The 22,288-nt window shown below is 42.5% G+C and overlaps 3 protein-coding genes across 5 annotated transcripts; all 3 read left to right on the forward strand.

The window, feature by feature from the left end:
- Window positions 1-4,778: 4,778 nt before the first annotated feature.
- LOC114774383 (mitogen-activated protein kinase kinase kinase kinase 5-like) lies at window positions 4,779-5,986 on the forward strand. The gene is made up of 6 exons (XM_028966299.1): window positions 4,779-4,901; window positions 4,995-5,126; window positions 5,357-5,398; window positions 5,477-5,558; window positions 5,707-5,772; window positions 5,947-5,986. The coding sequence occupies exons 2-6, from the start codon at window positions 4,996-4,998 to the stop codon at window positions 5,959-5,961; spliced, it is 336 nt and encodes a 111-aa protein (XP_028822132.1). The 5' UTR covers window positions 4,779-4,901; window position 4,995; the 3' UTR covers window positions 5,962-5,986.
- A 736-nt stretch (window positions 5,987-6,722) lies between these two features.
- Window positions 6,723-8,118, forward strand: LOC114774379 (probable uridine nucleosidase 1). The gene is made up of 5 exons (XM_028966296.1): window positions 6,723-6,905; window positions 6,983-7,168; window positions 7,277-7,388; window positions 7,450-7,586; window positions 7,757-8,118. The coding sequence occupies exons 1-5, from the start codon at window positions 6,723-6,725 to the stop codon at window positions 7,766-7,768; spliced, it is 630 nt and encodes a 209-aa protein (XP_028822129.1). The 3' UTR covers window positions 7,769-8,118.
- A 2,287-nt stretch (window positions 8,119-10,405) lies between these two features.
- Window positions 10,406-22,200, forward strand: LOC114774378 (von Willebrand factor A domain-containing protein 3B-like). 3 transcript variants are annotated; one of them, XM_028966292.1, is made up of 26 exons: window positions 10,406-10,598; window positions 10,835-10,923; window positions 11,011-11,264; window positions 11,360-11,519; window positions 11,915-12,084; window positions 12,175-12,290; window positions 12,489-12,605; window positions 12,687-12,874; window positions 12,965-13,119; window positions 13,199-13,337; window positions 13,420-13,551; window positions 13,693-13,791; window positions 14,007-14,201; window positions 14,289-14,416; window positions 14,513-14,586; window positions 14,686-14,847; window positions 15,215-15,278; window positions 15,918-16,074; window positions 16,546-16,658; window positions 16,848-16,898; window positions 17,021-17,213; window positions 18,265-18,391; window positions 18,481-18,605; window positions 18,796-18,933; window positions 20,666-20,763; window positions 20,936-22,200. In XM_028966292.1, the coding sequence occupies exons 1-26, from the start codon at window positions 10,445-10,447 to the stop codon at window positions 20,997-20,999; spliced, it is 3,462 nt and encodes a 1,153-aa protein (XP_028822125.1). In that variant the 5' UTR covers window positions 10,406-10,444; the 3' UTR covers window positions 21,000-22,200. The 3 variants fall into 3 exon arrangements, with proteins under 3 accessions (XP_028822125.1, XP_028822126.1, XP_028822127.1); XM_028966293.1 differs by having other exon boundaries at window positions 12,690-12,874; XM_028966294.1 differs by having other exon boundaries at window positions 10,531-10,633.
- Window positions 22,201-22,288: the final 88 nt, after the last annotated feature.

The raw sequence follows: 22,288 nt of genomic DNA on the forward strand, positions 1-22,288 counted from the left end.
ATATCCTTCAGAAGATGGACCAACACTTTGGAGGATTAGGATGCAGCAAAGATGGATGAATAAACAATTGGCAATGATATAAGGTCATGTTAATGCCCAAGCTGTACATATTGCAGTCCTAATAAGATTAGTAAACTAATGGAAAATAATTTGTGGACCTGTTGACATGCCAAACACGTAAACAGTTCACAATACTCACGTCAATAACATCCTCAGGTCTTATTTTCACACAAACTGATTAAAAAGTGAAGACTTGCTGAAACTTTGCAATCCTTGTGAAAGAGGAAGACAGGGGGTTTAAAGCCCTGAAGAGAAAACTACATTTTTGTACTGTTTACATATTACATATTTCTACATATTATGCCCCATTCCCAATATAAATTAATTTAGGGTGTCCAGATTTGAAACAAGAGACCCACACACCAGTCAAACATGAACAGTCACGGAAAAAGCGATAATATTCACCCTTTGTTTTCCGAGACATTGATATCCGTTTTGTAATGTAACCTGCTTAAGGAAAAGTTGTTCACGTTCAGCGTGCTCAGATTCTAACTCGGTTACTGTCTGCTTGGGGATTCGCGCATGCGCAGAGAGATTCGCACAAGCACGCCGACATTGGAGGCTTTTTGCAAGTGATTGTTCAGTTTACGTACAAATAAAGGTTTCAAAGAAAACAACGTCACAAAACTGTGGAACATTATGTTTTTTCCCGGTGCTTTACTCTAATTGTGCAGATATATACCCCAGATGTTGCTTAAGTACGGGCGTCTAAGGGAGCGAATGCGTCAGCAGAGCTGCCATCTTGGGACGGGGTAGCGCGGCATTTAATTTTGAGAAGCATTTTTTTATTGTCTTGGTTCGTCAGACATGAATGTGTTTATAAAGAAACGGTTTTTGAAATTATAGCATAATTTTATGTTCATAATGTAATCTGTATATAGGTATCCGCATATTTAGAACCCCGTCCAAATTTGGCGGCGCTATTGACGCCTGCTGAGAGGCTAAACGCGTTATCTGATGTTTATATCCATGTTTTTATGCAGGGAATAATGAAGTTTCCAGATTGCCAGATAATTAAAACCGATCAGATTAACCTTTATTACAGTACTTATAAAGGAGCTTCTGATGGGTGGGTTGCTTCACACTACCCACCCTAATATACACAATAATGATGATGATTAAGGGCTCTTTAATGTACAGGTACATTTATATACACTTAAAAAAAAAAAAAGGGGGGGGGGGGTAGAAGCTTCCAGTTGCAATACACTGAAAAGCTGAAATAAAAATTACCTGCTGTTATTTCATCAGGAGATCCGATGCACTGATACTAAAGTGCATTTTAAAGTTTTGGACAAATCTTGGTAACTGCGTTATTTTCACCCATCTGCTATCGCCATCTAGTGGCAGGAGCAGGGATTTGTTTAAGCGTCGCGTCAATGGCGCCCAAACACATAGAGCGCAAATGCCTCGCGCCAATACAACATTTAAAAACAAACAGACCAACTGTTTTTAAATTCAGAGCGCAAATGCACAATTCAAATTTGCGCGTGACCGGCTGTTTTAAAAGATGCTGCGCTAGAGGGCGCTCTCACTCCACTCTTCATCTTCGGCGAGTGCGGTGAGTGAAGTTCAGCTCTTTTAATTGATCAAATATTTATAAGTTAATTTAATCGTGTTGGAGGCATGACATGGTAACCAGACATGGTTAAACAGGTCAAATTTAGCTTCTGTTTAAAGTTAATTTTCATATTATGGATTGTCTCCATGATGAAATGTTCGAATTAATTTTTGTCAGCATTACTGACGCGGTTTTAACGCTAGTAGGTTTTAAAGTGAGATGCCAGTAGCTGAAACACATCTTATTTTGATTTTGCAACTATGCATTTTGTTAGTACTGTAATAGTAAAGTGTGTGGAGGGGGAAAAAGCAGATCTTATCACCCCAGGTAAATGGATACTTGACTGAAGTTCACAGAAAGTATATAAAATTAATTTTAATATTGAGTATTGTTTATGGACGTGTTTCCATGAGTAAATGTTTGATGCTCATTGCTGAATTTCTGTGTTGATCATCGGTTGCCATGGTAACCAGAAGTCACTGACTCAATTGCTAATCTCCTGTAATTCACAGAAGCACCCAGAGTCCCAGGTCTTAAAATGAATGTTCTTCTGTATCTTACTCAGGGAATTGCGAGCGAAAGTGAGCATTGAGCGAGCTGATAGCAAGCAAATAAAGCGACAGAGCATCACTGAGATCATATACATCCAGATCATCAGGACCAGGATTGTCATTGAACACCATGGACATAGACTTCGGTCATGATGTCCATGAGGATTTTAAACTCCTGGAGTCCCTCGGGTGTGGGGCTTTTGGGCATGTGGTCAAGGTAAGGTCAAACTTGCAATTACATTGGATGTGAACAATCTGAGGAGCCAGAAGTCCCAGATTCAAACCCACTTACTACCATTGTGTCTCTGAGCAAGACACTTAACCCTGAGTGTCTCTAGGAGGACTGTCCCTGTCTCTACTGATTGCTCTGGATAAGGGCGCCTAATAAATGTTGTAAATGTAAATGCTCCACCCAAAGCGTAACTCTTCCATCATGCCGCATACACAAGGCTGAATACCAGATAGATACGTGCTGATTCAAGAATATTGGAGTCTGGTCATCTGTTAAAAGACATCATTCTTTAAAATGCATGTACGACTAAAAAGAACATAACTAACACAAAATTCTACTGAAATAATACATAAAGATAGGGACATTTTACAAATATTGAGTTAGGAACAATATCAATATAACTGATACAATATTTTGATGCAGTTTTGATGAAATAAATATATTTATTCTTTAAATTTATAACCATTGATAACCCCTGGTACGGGACCGTTGCAGAGTTGCTGCCATTTGATCTCCCACTTAACATGTACAGACCTGTACGTTGTGCATGTCCATGTAACGGGCAGGAAAATCTACATAATGATGACATAATTTTAATATGAATTCAAAATACAGCTGCAGATCTTGTCTTTTAAAAATGGTAGAAAATAGCTGCAGCATAAAACAAAAAAAAAAAGTAACAAGCAAGCAAATATTTAGAAACCAAAAGTATTAATGAGGTGCAACTGCAGTGATATTGTCTCACATCCTCTCCTTCCTCTGTGAAGTCCATATCTGTAATATAGTAGATGAAGGCTGTCCACTTATTCTCAAATGCCTGCTGTTGACCCTTTAATATATCTGTAGTTATCTGTTCCACTGGTAGAATTGACAACATTTGTTTCATCCACATATTAATTCTTGGCCTGTGAGTTTGTTTCCATAGCAATGCAATGCATTTCTATAAATGCTTGCTCATGTCTCCTATAAGTGTGTTTTCCTGGGTATAAACCCAGATGAAAAAATAAGAATGTTTTCATCTTTTAAAATGTTTTCATCTTTTGATGGTCATTTCAATGACTTACTTAAAAACATTTAAAAATTCTTACACCACCACAAACAGTGATGTAGCATACCTTTGGATTTTGTACATTTTATGCACATATTTGTTTAAAATGTGCATTAATAAATTCAAAACTAAATGGATTTATTCTTATGTTCTTTCTATGAATAGACGTTTTGCTTTTGAATGTGTAGAACAGCAGCTGATGCTTTTCTTTGCTCTTTGTGCTGCAGGCTCAGAAGCGTCAATCTAAGGACCTTGTGGCCTTGAAATCTGTACACTGGGATGATGGAGGTGAGAGAGATACAGTGTGTGTGTGAGAAAGTGTCATTTGTATTTAACCATGACCCAACAGAACTTTAGTGTTGTGGTCCAGCTGAAAGTTCTGCCCTGAGCTTTTTGTTTGGGTCTGTATATCTGTGTGTGATGTGAAATTTATTAGTGCAGTGACTTGGTAATAGATTGTGTGTATATCCTATCTTTTTACCCTGTCTAAACATGTGTGTTGTCTGTCTTTCTGAAGCTGTCATTGACCCCTTGCAAGAGATACGCCGGTTGCAGGAGTGCAACCATCAGAATGTGACCAAATTTCATGGCGCCTACTTGCAGTAAGAATCCAGAGATGTTGTTCACAACTTGAGAGTTTCTGTTTCTAAATCCTTGTGATCATGTGACTGACCGAGACTCAACATTTGTCCTTCTTCTTTAGGCAGGGGGAAGGTCTGACCCTCATTATAGCCATGGAGTTCTGTGGTGGAGGGTCTCTCCGTGATCTCTACAAAGGTAACACTACAGTGCCGTTCACTCTGAGTTTTCTTCTCCTGTGTTTTCAGGGTGGCATTTCATGTTTGCTTTGTTTTCTGGACAGATTTTGGCACTTTTTACAAGGGGGAGACGGCTTATGTATGCCGGGAGGTCTTACGGGTAATTATTCCTACACGAACAAACCCACCCACACACATACACACCCACACTTAATACTTTTTCCAGATCTGTATGTGATGTACTTCCTCTTTGTGTCCACTAGGGGCTGAAGTACCTGCATGGCCAGCAGATCATGCATCGTGACATAAAGGTATCTCATCACACACCAACACCAAACACAATCTGAAAGTTATGAGGGTTCTTTACTGTCTGATTTGAAGCTATATTTACACAGAATACTATTCATTACTGGCGTACTGTCATAGCTAACTTGTGTGTGTTGGTCTACAGGGACAGAATGTCCTTGTAAACAATGTTGGCGAAGTGAAGATCTGTGAGTACTGACTTCAAGAAACTATTTTTTCAACCACTTCCTGTGAAGTGCAATAAAGAAGCTGGATGTGTTTAGATTTATGGGTGAAGAAAGAATGTGAATACGACTGATTAAACATCTCTTCCTGCAGGCGATCTGGGTGTGGCAGCCAAATTGTCAGACCCCGGTGCCACGTTTCAGACTGCAGGTACTTACCAATGGTAAGTTTCTTTCAAAACCAAATATTCATCCTTGTGTGTGTGGTGTGTCTCTCTGTGCTCACTTCTCCTGTCTTTGTGTCTGTTCTCATACAGGATGGCCCCCGAAGTCTTCAGGCCGATGAAGAATGGCCCATACAATCAGAAATGCGATATTTGGTCACTGGGCATAACAGCAATTGAGGTCGCTACAGCCAAATATCCCTCCGGCTTCATGGACCATCACCGGTAAACAATCACACACACACACACACACACACACACACACACACACACACACACACACACACACACACACACTTTTCATAGCCAGCAGAGTAAATGGAAACACAAGTACAGCATATGCTGTTTACTTAACAAATTTGGACCAACTGTAGTCCCTTGTGTGTGTGTGTGTGTGTGTGTGTGTGTGTCTGTTCTTAAGGCTGATGTGTCTCTTTCTTTCTCTGCGTTTTCAGGAAAGCTGCCTTCATCTCACAAGTGAAAGAGGAAGGAAATTGGTGAATGTTTTCTTCATTGCATACATACACACATACACACAGCTAAATTGCAATTAATCCGGACAGTTTTCTTGTCAGGTCTAGGACATTTGAGGACTTTGTCCATCAGGTCCTTACTGTAGATCCACGAAGGCGGCCTTCAGCTGAAGAGCTGCTTTTGGTAAGGAAACACAAGTCAGAATTGTAACTCTACTGACATATTTCCCCTTACATATACCCATATACCTTGATCTCGTATTTTATAATATAAATAAAACTAAAACCAGTACTAACACTCTGTGTGTGTTTGTGTGTGTGTCTGTGCGCAGCATCCATTTGTTAATGGATCAAACCTAAAGCCACATCAGATGGCTCTCCGGCTGGAGTGCTATGAGGTAAGTCTGTTGGCCCCCCTCTATCTCACCCATTACCCAGTCCTTATCCCTGAGTCTTCGTGTTCAGAGGAGAATTTTGGTGAACTTTGAATACAGAATAAGTGATTTTAAACTCAGCGCCTATTATAGTGCATTTGTGTATTGTGTGTTAACTTAATCCCTGGCTGGTTACAGAAATACAAGATGTAGAAGAGGAAGCAGCAGCAGCAGGCAGGCCCTGCAGACGACCAGCAGCCAGGCCCTGCAGACGACCAGCAGGCAGGCCCTGCAGAAGAGTCTGAGGGGTCTGTGTCTGCTTCACAGATAGTATTGTCTTACTGCAAGGAAGAGCTGAGTCTTGAACCAGGTCCTGTAGAAGACCAGCAACCAGGCCCTGTAGATGTCCAGCAACCAGGCCCTGTAGAAGACCAGCAACCAGGCCCTGCAGAAGACCAGCATAAATACCCTGCAGAAGACCAGCAACCAGGCCCTGTAGAAGACCAGCATAAAGACCCTGCAGAAGACCAGCATAAAGGCCCTGCAGAAGCGCTTGAGCACCAACATCGCTGTCACAAGAAGCTAAAAAGAATCAGAATGTTCTTCAGGCGAGTTTTTAAGATCTTTTGCTGCTGCTCAAGACCTGAAGAATAGACATTGTCACGGATTCCGTCCCACCACCAGAACCACATCCATTGGGCCAGCAGCACCATTCTGTTCTTGGATAAGCGGGCCGAACACCTCCAACACCCACAGACACCCCTGACCCCCGTCCACAACATAGCAATGCTTTGCCTTGGCCACGGCCCTTGACATTTTTTCCCCTTTCACAGCAGCAACATATTAAGGCTTCAAAGGAAAAACCAGTCTGAAGGCAGGTAAGTTCTGACAACATTTCATCTGATGATTATTTGCACCCAAAATTCATTCTCATACTGAACCATTCGCCTTTTAGAATTTCGTAAGCGTGTGCCATGGCACAAAAGCTGTTGCTTATTGATACTGATTGTGGCATTGACGATGCCCAAGCAATCATGATGGCCCTGGCAGAACCCACTGTGAAGGTTGTGGGGATAACCTGTTGCTTTGGGAACACCACTGTGGACTATGTTTGCCAGAACGTGGTTAAAGTTCTGTCTGTCTGTGAACGTTCGGAGGTTGGTACGAATCACAAACTGTTCTGTGTCTGTGCTGTTCTCTGTGCACCCGGACTAACTCTGACTTTCTAACCTAGATTCAAGTGTTTCGAGGGGCCTGCTGTCCCCTGGTAGGTGGTAAAAATGACTTTACCGACCACTTTGGAACAGATGGCCTGGGAGATGTTCTGGAGGACAGAGACTCGGAGGTGTGGAAGGATAAAATCCAGAAAGAGCATGCTGCTCTCGCCATGATCAGACTAGCATCTGAAAACCAGGGAAAGGTGACTGCTAGATCTTTTAATATGGTGATTTGTGCCATTAATGCTATTTGTGCTCACTTGATTTTAATTTTCTAGTTTCAAGAGAGTCGGGTCTTTTGCTTTCCGTAGATTTCTCTGGTGGCGGTTGGTCCATTAACAAATCTGGCCATGGCAGTCAGGCTGGACCCCACTTTTCCTCGTAATTTGAAGGATCTTTACATTATGGGAGGAAATATGGAAGGTAAGAGCACAATGTGAAGTCACTTCCCTGTACAGACTTGAATGTGTGGCTTTGTTTTCAGGAAAAGGGAACATGACTCCATGTGCAGAATTTAACTTTGTAATGGATCCAGAATCGGCATATGTAGTCCTGGAGGAATACCTCTGTCCCACACACATAGCAACATGGGAATTTACCTGCAGAAATACACTGCCTTGGGTAAGATCTGTATATATTTTTAAAATTTGCGCTGTAATCAAGTGGTTAGAAATCCCATTGGATGCTTTTACGTGTGACAAGCATTAACCAACAATAGAGTTCTTTTAAAATCTATGTGAATGTATTCTACTCTTGTTTATATGACATCATAAGATGCATTAATGTTCCAGGACTTTTTTTAAGACATGGTGAACCAAGACACAGCCGCAGCTAAATTCATGAAGCTCATCACTTCAAAGTGCTGGGCCTTCTCTAAGACGTTTGGTGAGAATAACAGGGATGTGCACTTTGGACAAGGCTTTGTGCCCTATGATTCATTTGCAGTGGCTGCATGCATTGACCAAAGGACAGTGACCGACAGCATCCAGTGCCCTGTGCGCGTGGAGCTGCAGGGGAGCTTGGGACGTGGCATGCTGGCGCTGGACCCCACCAACATGCTGAAGAAAAGCCACAGTGCGTCAGTCATGAAGTCATGCGACCAAACAAAGTTCTGCAAGCTACTCATGGCATCCCTAAATCAGCCTTAAGTCAAATTCGTAACAATAAACTTCTCGTTGTTACATACAGTTGCCAGAGAAATGCACATTTTAGTTCCCTTGTGCATATTTTGCATAGCTTGTGAATTAGACATTGAAATTGTAAACTTTCAATGTCTAATTGAAATTCAAGTAGCATTGACAACAAATAAAAACCAATTAGAAAAAAGGTCAAATAAATGTCTGTGTCAAATAAATGTCATTGAGGTGGATATAACTTTATTATTCAAAAACATACAGATGTTCATTTTAAAGTGATGCAGCACTTATCCCATATGGCCATATCCATCTATAGCTGTGTAAAACCATAAAAGCGCAAAATGTTGACAAGGGCAGCAGAGTTTTCTGTATTATACTCGCTATATAGCTTTTACATACTTGACAGTAATTAATTTAAAAGAATTTGTATGTCATTCACTTGGAAACCGGCTTAAAATAACTTAATGTAGGGGCAGTTAAAGGGAAAAAACATGGCATTATATGGCATTGTTTGAAGCAAACAATGGCTCAGGTGCCAATTCTGTTGAAGTTGCTGGGTCAAGGGACAGGGGTCCACCGGCACTGGGAGGATTGGGAAGATGTCCAAATGCTCCAGGGGTTGTAGGTGCAGCTAGCATCAACGGGGGCTGGAGCAGGAGGAACCAGGCTGGTGGGAGGGTTTAAGGAGTGCAGGGATGAGTCTGCGCTGTTTGTCCAGATGGAGATGCTGAAAGGTTTGGTGACCCAGGGGTTGCAGCTGTGGCTCAGGATGGACTAGCGGAGGCAGAGAGAAGATCAGAGAAGCCCTGACCTTTATCGTGTATGAAGAGCACATTGTTCCTGATTGTAAATTCCAGTGCTAGTGTGGTTGCTGCTGTGACTCCATTCTTCACTATTAGATTCACTTTACATAGTATCATAATACTAGTTCCAGCTTGACTCGTTTTAATGTATTGATCATCAGTAAAAATAATAGTTGCTACATCAAAGTCATAGAATATTCAGCCTCTTAGCCACAGTTTGACAATCACTGCATGATACATGATTTTCAAAAGAGGTTCTTAAAACTAACAAATTCATGCAAACACATTTGTTCATCCAAGGATGGTGGATGGGCTCTGGGTTACCTGGGTGGCGGCTTTGGCAGAACCGGTGCTGGTGGGCCAGGGACCAGTCTGCTCGTTCTCCCAGATGGGGGAGGGAACCTGGCTGAACTCAGGCCAGCTCTGCTGGGACTCAGAGCTCTTTAATAAGGCAATTTCCCTGAACACTCAACACACATGGATAAGGGGAATAAGATATTTATTCATCTGAAGGGGGAATTTAAGGGAGTTAAAATTTGAGACTTTATTTTAAGTTTTGTTGTCTAATGATCTGCTGACTCAGCTTCTTACCTCCATGCAAAAGATTGTTGGGTCCAAATGCAGAGAAGGAGTTCACAGTGCTGAGCCCAGGGCTCCATAACCCGCAGTTAGAAGAGGGAGCTTATCATTACTGTTCATTCCCCCTTTAAACATTTGTGCATCATTTCCTGCGCGGGGGCAGTGGTGGCCTAGCAGAAGGTTGCCGGTTCGAATCCCGAGCTGCCAAGGTGCCACTGAGGTGGCACTGAGCAAAGCACCGTCCCCACACACTGCTCCCCAGGCACTGCTCACTCAGGGTGATGGGTTAAATGCAGAGGACAAATTTCACTGTGTGCACCGTGTGCTGTGCATTACAAGTGACAGTTACTTCACTTTCATTTGTGGATTTTTGTCCACTTTGTACCATGCGTGATCTGTAGGGAAAAAAAAGAAAATGATGCGCAAATGTTTAAAGCGCTTTTCGTGTGTACAAAACGCTGTGCATACTTGTGGATATGATTTTACCAAACGCAAATCTAAAAAAAACATATTTGTGGATACTGAAATATTTGTGAACATCAACATTTATTTGTGGATTGTGTTCTGTGAGTTGCAAATAATTAAGTCCAATAAGAGCTTCCATACTCCTCCCCCGGCGTCCGTCAGGAGAGGCTCGGCACCCACCCTGTCTGCTGGGCCGCGCCGCGTGGATCCCCAGAACTTCCCGCGGTGCGCCGCCACGTGGACGGGTCTGGAAGCGCAGGCCCCTCCGCTCGGGTCATCTTCTCACTAATCGTCTGCCCGTCGTGTGATGTTTGCGTTAGGATTCGGCATTTAATTTTTTTTTTTTTTTTTTACATGTTGTAGTTCGTTCGTATAATCTCCTTCGAAGGTGACAGAGTTTAACCCGGAGGTGTGAGGGACGGCCCTTAGCAACCCTGTCACTACTGTCAACAGAAGGGGACAGGAGGAACGAGGTGATATTTTACTCCCCGAGACCATGTCACGGCCACCTGGAGGAAACGGAGCCGGGCGGGACGACGTGGTGAACGCGCTGGTGTCTCCACACGGGTGGCTGCGGGACAACGGGCTGCAGCGGAGCAAGCTCAGCCTCCCCCAGATTCTCACGCACATCGGCTTCAGGCAGCGTGGGGGTAGGCAAACCTTTCTACAGGCTACAAAGAGCTGCGTAAGGTCCCATAACCGGTTATTATTCCATAATTATATTATTTCATCTCTGAAGAAGTGTGTGGGACTGTATGTGAGGGAGGGAGGGAGGGAGCTGGAGATGAAAGTGAAGGTGACTGTTCCCAGGGGGACGTGTGGAATGCCATCTCTCCAGGACCGTATTTAAAGATGGTGCTTCTCGTCTGTCAACACTCTCCTCCAGATTATGTTCATCATCTGCGAAAGTCCATCTCCTCCAAATACGCCGACGGCATGTTCCCTCAGATCACCGTGGATGGGACTGTCCACAACGTATGAGTACCAATGGCGTTGTAACACTGGCACCAGTAGAATTGCGCGGATGCTTTTTTATTTTTTCTCATTTATTGTTCTGTGAAGATAACAGCCACACGGGAAGAACTGGAGTCCCTCTGCGAGAAGTTGGAGGCTAAAGCGAAGCTGTGCAGCCGGAGGCTGGACTGGCTCACCACAGGCAGCAGGAAGCTTTTCGGGGTCATCCAGGAGAAGAGTGTCACATTAGTGCTGGATGTCGGATGTTCTGCCACGAGGGCCCAGCAAAAGCTTGGCAAGCAGGCCTTGTGTAAAGTGATTTGTGAGCAAGTTTCACAAATGGACTGTTTCAACATTATGAGGTAAGGAACGCAGAGGTCCTATAATGTTGCGCTTTTACTGAAAAGGACAACAACGGCAGCAAATCAGGTACATTTCTGTGTCCTTCACCTCGTAGTTCGGGGATTCAGGGCGTGAGTAGGTGGCAGGAGAAGGCAGTAAAATCCACCGAGGCGAACCTCAGCTCTGCCATGGACTGGCTGCTCGCTCACGAGTGCGAACCTTCCACTGGGAGAAGCACCGCCGAAGTGCTGCTGAACGCCATGGGGGACGTGATGGTGAGGCGTGCATCCGTTTTCATCTTCTACATCCATCGCAGGGTCTTCGTTGCTACTACGCGGCCGATTGTCAGTCACTAACCTGTAACACTGTATAGTGAAAAAGACAAATACCTAAACCAACATGGAGAAGGTGGAGGAGATGTCTTCAGCATCAAATCACAGAGTGGGAAACGAGGGCTGACCCTTATCAGTAATGAACATAGCGCATCAGAAGACTGTCCGTCTCTTTTCAAATGAAAAAACATAGTCATTTGACTATACAAGCACAACAAAATAAATCTGCTACAACCAGAATAAGGTGCCATTGTTCTGTATGTCTGATGGTTTCACATCAGGTTAGGGTTCGGGCAGCAAGCTGCATCATCGTGAAATTCTCCCCCTTTGATCCTCAGATTGAAGCTGTTTATCTGTTCGTCGTTGGAGATTTGGTGGATGACGTTGCTGGAGTGCTGCGCGGCAGACTGAAGAGGAACGTGTGCCCCGTACACACGGTGTCATTTAATGGCAAAACAGGGAAAGGCATTCAGGCCTTGAGAGACCTGTCCAACCTCACCGCTGGGCGGTAAGCAGCCTATCGACCTCATGCGTAAATCTAGAATTTCTAACTCATGAAGCCATGCAGGGTGTTCTTACCTTCTAACCCGTCCTTCAGGATCCATGAATTTGCTCAGATGGAATATTTAGAACACGTGGCGTGTGACTCGCCAGACCGCAGCAATGGACATTTGGATCTTTCTAAATTTGAACCCATTGGAGGAATGTCTCAAGGTGCACGTACGGTTTATTACCCAGCGACTTATATTCATGTTGAAACAATATTGTGTGCTAATATGTAAATATGTAGTAATCTACTCTGATTCTGAGACTGTTTCATTAAATATCGAAATGATGACATGTTTTCCTATTCACATATTCATGTGTGGGGTATCATCGTGCGTAGAGTTTTGTGTTTTTTTTGTGAGTCAGGCAGCAAGGTCAGAGAGGATGTGTATCAAGTCTGGAGAGAGATGAGGGAGGCTCTTAAGACCAGGAACCAAATTAAAAGAATCTTGGTGGAACTGCTACCACAGAGGCTTGAATTGGGTGAGGCCACAGTATCATATTTTCCATTTGTTGTTTAGTGAGGTGTCTCTTTTCGTGACATCTTTGCCTTCTGTCCCCCAGCAGAATCAGAGTCTCAGCGTGCCTTGCCCGAAGACTGCCTAAGCTCCAAAGAATGGCTTAACAGGTTTGGGCTCAAAGCTCAGAAACTGAGGGTGCATGAGGCTCTTGCGGACTGTGCCTTTCCGCACTCCGATGGTGTTGTTGGTGTTAAATGCAGGCCTCTGGATGAGACCATTCAGACCGATGCTGTAAGTCACTTGACCTTTTTCGGAACTTTAGCCACTTGTTTTTACTCTATGGTTCATCCAGTTTATCATAGTACATGGTTTACATTGAAGGAGACGTGTAAGAAGCTAATCAACGCAAAGTACTGCACCAGCTTTGTCCACATGCGATGGAAGGATGGTTCTGTGGTCCATGTATACGTCACTGATGGGAAATGCAGACAATATGAGGAGCAGATGAACAGAGCCTTGATAAATATGAATAAAAGGTGCCTGTATTATGTGAGTAAGTGGTGATTCAAATGGAAAGAATCTGTTAAATGATCGACCACTGGCTGTCCTCTGCAGACTGGAATGGTTAAAAAGTGGAAGCAGGGAACTTTTTGGAACAATTGTTGAAGACCAGGTGTATCTCCTCATTGACACATCAGAAGCCATGAGGGACTTCCTTGATGTGGTGAAAGAGAAGGTTTTCCAGCTAATGCAGGTTTGCGTCTCATTCTAGATATTGCTGCTATCTGCATGAACGCTGCTATCTGCATGAACCCTGCTTCTTACTTCAACTTCAGGACCAGCTGTCCAAAAAGCAGAAAGTGAATGTGGTGGCCTTTGGCACGCGTGTGACTCTGTGGAAGAACAGACTTGTGGAGGTCAGCTCTGAAACACTGGCCAGTGCATGTCGGTGGGTCAATGAACTCCAGGTATGGCAAGGCCCAAGCTGACCTGTGAGGCTTTTCCATCTGGTCCTCTTGCAAAATCTGTTGTTATTGATTTATTTAAGAACATGCCATGTTGCAACGATGAATTTCATTATAGATTTATAGATGTGTTTTTATTTCTAGGCAGGAGGAACTAAAAACACGCTTGGTGCACTGGGCCAAGCTTTAGCAGATGAAGGAACCCAAGCTGTTTACCTTCTGACCGATGGACAGCCAGATCAGGCAAGAGTCAGGGTTTGAGTTATACCTTGCCACCAGAGAGGTATGTCCTTATCTGGACAGCAATTGACACAGCTTCTTCATTCAGGCTTTGTGCTTTTTTGGTGGTTTCAACACAGAGCTAGCATTAGAGCTGCAGTTATGATGATGACTAGGATAGACACGTGAACCAGTCATTTGAAGATACGTTGTAATTGAAATAACTGAATGTTCTGCAGCCTCCTGGAGTTATTCTAGAACAGGTGAGAGGCTGGTCCCCTGTCCCGGTGCATACAATCTCCTTCAACTGTGATGACCATGAGGCCAACAGCTTCCTGTATGAGCTTTCTCAGTGGACTGGGGGCAGGTTCCATAGTTACTATGCCAACGTTAAAGATTTTTCCGACCTGTTTGGCATTTGCAAGGATCGTGAGGTAATCTGCAGTCCAGATACTTTTTAAGAATGAAAGGTTTGTCAAACTCAATTTTACCTGATTGTCTGATTGTCCGTAAATGTCAAGAGTGACGACCTTCAGCTTTTGATGGCAGAGATTGATCAAGGAAGGGCAGACCTGGAGACTGTCCGTAGGCTTCGTGCTGAGTGCATCATTCTGGATACTTTCCATCAGAAGACTAACACAACCCAAAGGTGAGACATTTTATATACAGACATAAACATTTGTATTTTAAAATATGCATTTATTCTGTATGAATTAAAATTATACCTGCATGTTTTTCTCATCAGGACCGGCAGTACACAACAGCTACACTCAACTCAAGGTGTTACAGGCATCCAACTTAAATCTGCAAGGCATGCAGGTTTGTCATGTTTGCTTTGCATTGAACCTGAGACCATATCTGACAAGCACTTACGGAGCCAGTCTGGTTGTGTGTTTGTGTGCTCATTGTCTGTCTCAGCTCAAACAACGTCCAGCATGCTGAGGCTCTTGTCCAGCTCTGAGCAGATTCATTCAAAAGCTCCCCTCCGCTGTCCTGAAGGCCCTGGACAAGAGTGGTTGCTGCCCGAGAGCCTGGCTTTATTTCAAACAAATGCAGATAGGCAGATGCAAGTCCTTCAGAGTGAGTGTGGGTCTTCAATCACTCAAGCCAACGCACTGTTAAAAACACACACACGTACATGTACACCCCCCCACACACCCTGTATCTGTGCTTAGCACAAGTAAGCTAATACACATTCAGAGAAAGCATCAAAGAAGGCTTGTTTACCCCTGATATGCCAACAGGAACTGGCACCAGACGTTCCATATATGTATTCCATGTAGTTACTGGGTTTATTGGTTTAACCTTGAATCATATTTGAAGACATTTCACAACGTTTTGTTGCTTAAAATCAGAGACCGGTTGTGGAACTAAGTAGCCAACATGCAGATACATTTTAATCAGGTGACGAGTCGTTTTCTTGATCGTCTTTTGTGTCTTAACACAGGTTTTGGGTTGGTCTCTTCTGACAAAAACACAGAACAAAAGAAGGAGAGAAAGAAGCAAGAGGAGTGAGTAAAACTGATTTCAGGAAGTGAAACAACGAGTCAGGGTCTGCAGGGGTATATCTGTCATAACTGAATTGCCTAGATATAAGATTATTATGGATTATTATGATAACATTTGTATGTAAGACATGCACCTCTCATAAAAATGGGTGCCAATGGTATAATAACCTGTACAATTCAGATGTAAAAAAATACGTTAGCAGAAAACTGGTTGCAAACCCTCAAACTTATACTTTATTAAAGCACGTTTTGTATTTTTTATAGATTGATTTGTTTTTCAACTGGATTGCATCTTATACATCAAATAAAAGGATATTTTCATAAAAACCTAGTATTTTAATAGGAGTGTGTACACTTTTTGTCTACTGAGCAAGAAGAAATTCATCAGGTGAAAAAGAGTTGACTTGGATATAAGACCAAACTTGACAAGACTTGACAAGTAGGAAAAAGTTCTTTTTCAAGACGTCCTAGATTCAAAACATCCTGGATTGTCCTTCATTGTAATTACTGATCATTAATGAGCCCCAGTTCAGTTACATTTCTTATCAACCTTAATAATTTACAAAGACTATTAGTGAATCAACGTAAAACTGTAAACCGTAGTCTGTGTATCGTGACTTCCTGTGCTCTTCCTGTCCGCAGCCCCTTGGATATCCCAACTGCTCAGTGGCTGAAGACCAACAGTCTGGTTGCTCGGAGACTGACTTTATTAGATGCTTTGTCACCAACAGCTATAGTTCACCATGCCAAATATGTCCCTATGCTGGATAAACATGTCCATTCAAAGGTGTTCAATGAGGTAAGCAAGATTTTTATAAGGTACAAGTGTTAATTCTGCTGTCATTTTGTTAGACCTACAGAGGGCGGTGTTGTAACAGACCCCGGCGTTTGTTTAGCTTCTGTAGGGATGAATTAAATGGAAAAGCACAAACCTCATGATCACTAACATTGAAATGCAGAATAAGGCAGTTCGCCTCGCTTGTAATTGTCATGCTCATGGTGTGGGTTCAGATGCATGCACTCCACAATCTGGAGAGGCAACCAAAGATGCTGTCATAGCAACTGCACCGAAGCTGGGCCTTCATCACATTTCTCTAGTCCCATTGTGTGGATATATGTCTGTGTGTGTGTGTGTGTGTGTGTGTGTGTGTGTGTGTGTTATTCTGCACAAATGCTAATTCATGTTACTCAGTCGGTGCATAACAGAAAAGAAGTGAAACACTGACTGCTTTGCTTGTGTGTGTATGGATTTCTCTGGGTGACCCCATAGATAATGCCTCTGGCTCACATCGGCGGTAAGGGACTGACCCTCATCAATCCTTTAGCTGTGGACCTTGAAAAATACAAATGCAATGTACAGGATGTACTGAAAACCTACGAGAGGTACTTTTTCTGGACATTTTCTTTATATTCAAGAATATTGCTTAAATGCCGACAAGAAGCGGAATCCAAATGAGGCTCTTAGTTACAAGAGCCAGTACTTTAATCAGAATCTGTCAGCAAACTGTACAAGCGAGTGAGTGCTTCTTGAATACGTTGTCGATGAGCAGAGAGCATGTCCTTCCAATGCAGGCAACTGGACTTGATTGTATGGAGAGGATTAACTCAGGAGGAGAGGGAGAAGTAAGCATCCAAGGCCTGTCTGGTTTTACACAATAAATCTTGCTTGAAATCAATGAGGTTTGATTTTGTGTTTGAAGGGGGAAACATAATGTTATACAATGCACCATGTATGTTTTTTTGAGGTTTGGCAATGAGGCATTCGCCTTCAGTAATCATCGTGAAGCCATGTTGGAGGCTCTGGAGGGGTTGAAATGGCCAGTGGCAAGGGAGGACCTGGACCTCCTGGAGAAGGAGATCCACAAGGGCCAGTCCTTCCTGCAGCAGGCCTCAGACTTGCAGCTGGCTGCCAGGCAGATGTCCCGAGCAGCACAGGACGTCAGTACTGTTGAACGATGGTCTTACAAGCTAGATGGAAAAATGACGATGACTTAGACTTGCATTGGAATGCCAGTGTACCTTCATGCAGCAAATATATTATTTACCAAAAAGCTCAAAATGTCAAATTATCATCTATTCCATTATTTTAGCATGACTGACACAGCAAGAAAAAAATTCTGATCTTTGTCTTATTTAGCATTAGGCTACACTAAGCTTGGTAAAGTTGAAATCAATTAATCATGTAACATATTAAGCCTCTCAGCCTTAATGGTCGTAGATTGTTCAAATGCTAATGAGGTCCTTCAAACCATAAAATAGCTGAAATTGTCCTGTTACACTGAGGTAGAGAGGCTCTCAGGTGTGTAATCATAGCAGGACACACAGGCGACACCCACTCTACACAACACTTTGCAATCAGACATGGCCTATGAACAAGTGCCACTAAAGGGTCACATTTAATGTCATTGTGTGAACTGCGGTGTGAGTAGGACCTAGTGGATCCCGTTTTGAGTCGACATGTCCCACTTTTTAATAAAATTAATAAAATGAACTGGACGGAACAGGTCATTTTCCCACAGGTATCAGTTTTTCAGAGTGATCCTGCGAGAATATGACAGTCTTTATTTCCACATTTGAACCTGGTCACTTCATTTACATTTACAGCATTTATCAGACGCCCTTATCCAGAGCGACTTACAATCAGTAGTTACAGGGACAGTCTCCCTGGAGCAATTTAGGGTTAAGTGTCTTGCTCAGGGACACAATGGTAGTAAGTGGGATTCGAACCCGGGTCTTCTGGTTCATAGGCGAGTGTGTTACCCACTAGGCTACTACCACCCCACCCTACTTCATGCATCTTCCATATTAACATCATATCAATTTTATACACATAGACATGCAGGTGTTCATGTCCGTTTCCACACTGCGCTTCTTATTCAAATCATAAAAAACCTTAACCAAACATGTATTTAGCTATCTAGGCACTATTCATTGCTACACACTCGGATACACTTGTTCTTCAGCAGCTTCCATACTTTTGTTCTTCTAGGTTAATAACAGCACAGTAGAGTGTGGGCTGTCCAAAAACCAGAGCGAAGCTCCAAAAATGCCACTGGACTGTCTGCGAGGTCAACGGGTCGTAGCGAGGTCAGACGCTGATGGGTTCTACTATCCTGGTGAGCGTGTTACTGTCACCCTTCACCCGGTGATGCTATGCCCAGCATGCCAGAGGCTCAGTGTAACGGCTGCCGTGTGCCTCCTGCAGGGACAGTGAGGAAACGGCTGCCTGGGAAGAGAGTCAAGATTGACTTCACCAGTGGGGAGTCAGAAGTCATATCGCTGGCCTGTCTGCTCACTGTAGGAGGCTCTGGACCCTGCCCCCCATTGGTTGTAAGATACAACATGACTACCAGGAAAACCCTGTACTTCAGTTAAGATAGAAGATTGTGTGTTAAGATAGCAGATTTTGTGTGTGTGTGTGTGTGTATATATATATATATATTCTGACACTGTCGCATAATTAGTAATTTGTCAGTATCATTGACGACTCATGTTTGGTGCTCATTGTTTGACATTATAGGAAGGGGACTTTGTGCTTGTTGCCACCAGAAGGGAGGTAGCAGGTGACCGTTTTGTCCCAGGCATCATCCTAGTCACTCCTTGTCATCATGAGGCTCTCGACAAACTCTTCACTATCCTCAAATACAACAATAAGAAGGTGCGTCTTACATTATTACAGGGAGTGCAACAGGGAGTGCAATTATTAGGCAAGTTGTATTTTTGAGGAATAATTTTATTATTGAACAACAACCATGTTCTCAATGAACCCCAAAAACTCATTAATATCAAAGCTGAATGTTTTTGGAAGTAGTTTTTAGTTTGTTTTTATTTTTAGCTGTGTGTGCAGGTGACTATTACTGTGCATAATTATTAGGCAACTTAACAAAAAACAAATATATACCCATTTCAATTATTTATTTTTACCAGTGAAACCAATATAACATCTCCACATTCATAAATATTCATTTCTGACATTCAAAAACAAAACAAAAACAAATCAGCGACCAATATAGCCACCTTTCTTGGCAAGGACACTCAAAAGCCTGCCATCCATGGATTCTGTCAGTGTTTTGATCTGTTCACCATCAACATTGTGTGCAGCAGCAACCACAGCCTCCCAGACACTGTTCAGAGAGGTGTACTGTTTTTCCTCCTTGTAAATCTCACATTTGACGATGGACCACAGGTTCTCAATGGGGTTCAGATCAGGTGAACAAAGAGGCCATGTCATTAGTTTTTCTTCTTTTATACCCTTTCTTGCCAGCCACGCTGTGGAGTACTTGGACGCGTGTGATGGAGCATTGTCCTGCATGAAAATCATGTTTTTCTTGAAGGATGCAGCTGCAGTACCACTGCTTGAAGAAGGTGTCTTCCAGAAACTGGCAGTAGGACTGGGAGTTGAGCTTGACTCCATCCTCAACCCGAAAAGGCCCCACAAGCTCATCTTTGATGATACCAGCCCAAACCAGTACTCCACCTCCACCTTGCTGGCGTCTGAGTTGGACTGGAGCTCTCTGCCCTTTACCAATCCAGCCACGGGCCCATCCATCTGGCCCATCAAGACTCACTCTCATTTCATCAGTCCATAAAACCTTAGAAAAATCAGTCTTGAGATATTTCTTGGCCCAGTCTTGATATTTCAGCTTGTGTGTCTTGTTCAGTGGTGGTCGTCTTTCAGCCTTACTTACCTTGGCCAAGTCTGTGAGTATTGCACACCTTGTGCTTTTGGGCACTCCAGTGATGTTGCAGCTCTGAAATATGGCCAAACTGGTGGCAAGTGGCATCTTGGCAGCTGCACACTTGACTTTTCTCAGTTCATGGGCAGTTATTTTGCGCCTTGGTTTTTCCACACGCTTCTTGCGACCCTGTTGACTATTTTGAATGAAACGCTTGATTGTTCGATGATCACGCTTCAGAAGCTTTGCAATTTTAAGAGTGCTGCATCCCTCTGCAAGATAGCTCCCTATTTTTGACTTTTCTGAGCCTGTCAAGTCCTTCTTTTGACCCATTTTGCCAAAGGAAAGGAAGTTGCCTAATAATTATGCACACCTGATATAGGGTGTTGATGTCATTAGACCACACCCCTTCTCATTACAGAGATGCACATCACCTAATATGCTTAATTGGTAGTAGGCTTTCGAGCCTATACAGCTTGGAGTAAGACAACATGCATGAAGAGGATGATGTGGACAAAATACTAATTTGCCTAATAATTCTGCACTCCCTGTATAAATCACACGTGTTATTTCACTTCAAATGTTTTTAAGACATTTTATTTGTTTTTTATGCGTTATAAATAAAAGGTAATATTATTATTATAATTCATTTTCCATGTGTAAAGCAATGACTACACCACATTGCATACTAGCAATGACTTTTTCCATCTACAGATACACAGACTGCGTTCGAAAATAATTAAAATCAGCCAGACCAGGTACTGGGTCACATGCAAAAACCTCCAACAGATACAGCAATCCCGAAACATAAAGTGAGTCGATTCAGTCACTATTTCCAATCTGGTGTAATGATCTGCTGATTTGATGTGCAAGATAAATGACTATTTTATGAACTTCTAATCTAATTGTTTTGTTAGAAATACTTAGTACCTAAATTACATGTGAAATGTAGTCACAATTTGCTGGTCTTCTATTTTTGTCAAGGACCACAGAGGCGCAAATCAACCAGTCTGTACCAGAAAATCCACCATCAGAGATGAAACAATGAAATAAAGTCTATATACACAGGTCTATAAAGTAGAACAAAGTAGCAAACAACAGGCTTGAATTGTGCACATAAAATAGGGATTATCATAACACACACAGGATTTACTTTTGTTGTAGGAATTTTTTGTTACCATTATTGATTCAGGCTTATATTAACTAAATAGTAATATAACAAATTAGCAATCTGTAAATCTTGGTGATTTGTGATGCTTAATGTTTAAAACACCTTTAATTTAGACTTATTTTATTCTATATTGTTCTTGGGTCTCTCTGTGTCCTTGAGTTTTGTATCAGTCATTACATTACCAATTTCCTCCAGGATTTATCAAGCTTTGTTATTCTAAATGTGAATGGTCTGTATCCTCAAATACATGTCTATTTAAATAAATTATAGAGTGAGACCTAAATTATATTAGATTATTTGAACTGCAACAACTTTAGAGACTGCAAAGTATCAGAGCCCATGCTAAAGAAGTCCTAGTTATAGGTTTTGGTCATTTTTTATCATCCACAAAAATATTAAAAATTACTAAATTCTCAAAGATTCATTAAGACTATTATATTGCTCCAAGTGAAGTAGTGTGAACTCTGAACTCAATCGTTACTACACATTTATGGCCATTTTAGGATGTTGTGGTAAACCAGGCAACATCAATCCATGTCCAAGAAGAGGCATTAGGCAGATAAAATAGGCCCTCGAGTCTAATCTGAGCTCTGAGATTAGTGATGCTGCTCTAGAGATTGCCTGAAGGTTCTTTTGGGTCTCTGTGTGGTGGAGCACAGTTGTGGCAAGGAGGGCTTGCATAACAGGGTGCTGGCTCCTCAAATATTGTGTGTGTTATAGATCTCATCTCATCATGTGCCAGGAGCTATAAAGAGGTTAAGGTGTATAAATGGGGATTCCCCCCCACCCCCACCCCCAGGGATATGACAGTATCCCCAACTGACTGAAATGGGATTTTCTCCTCCTTCTCAGTTTACCACCTGTTGATTTAAAAGGAGCACCCAGACAGCCACAGGCATATGGAATAAGCATTTAATATGATTTTATGCATCTTAAATGAACAGGCAGAAGTCACATTTGATTCAGTTCAGTAAATCGAAAAGAACTGTTTTGTGTATTTTAGTTAGTATGAATGTGAACACATTTAAAATTCATACAAATGCACTGATTATTGATTAAAAGGAATAATTAAACATTACTTTTTGTCTTGATTGAATTATGGTAACGGGGCAGAGGATTTACCGAAGTAATGAATATTCATAACGGGCGATCGCTATTGGCTTAGG

This window comes from Denticeps clupeoides, unplaced genomic scaffold (assembly GCF_900700375.1).
Source record: "Denticeps clupeoides unplaced genomic scaffold, fDenClu1.1, whole genome shotgun sequence".
Lineage (NCBI taxonomy): Eukaryota > Metazoa > Chordata > Actinopteri > Clupeiformes > Denticipitidae > Denticeps > Denticeps clupeoides.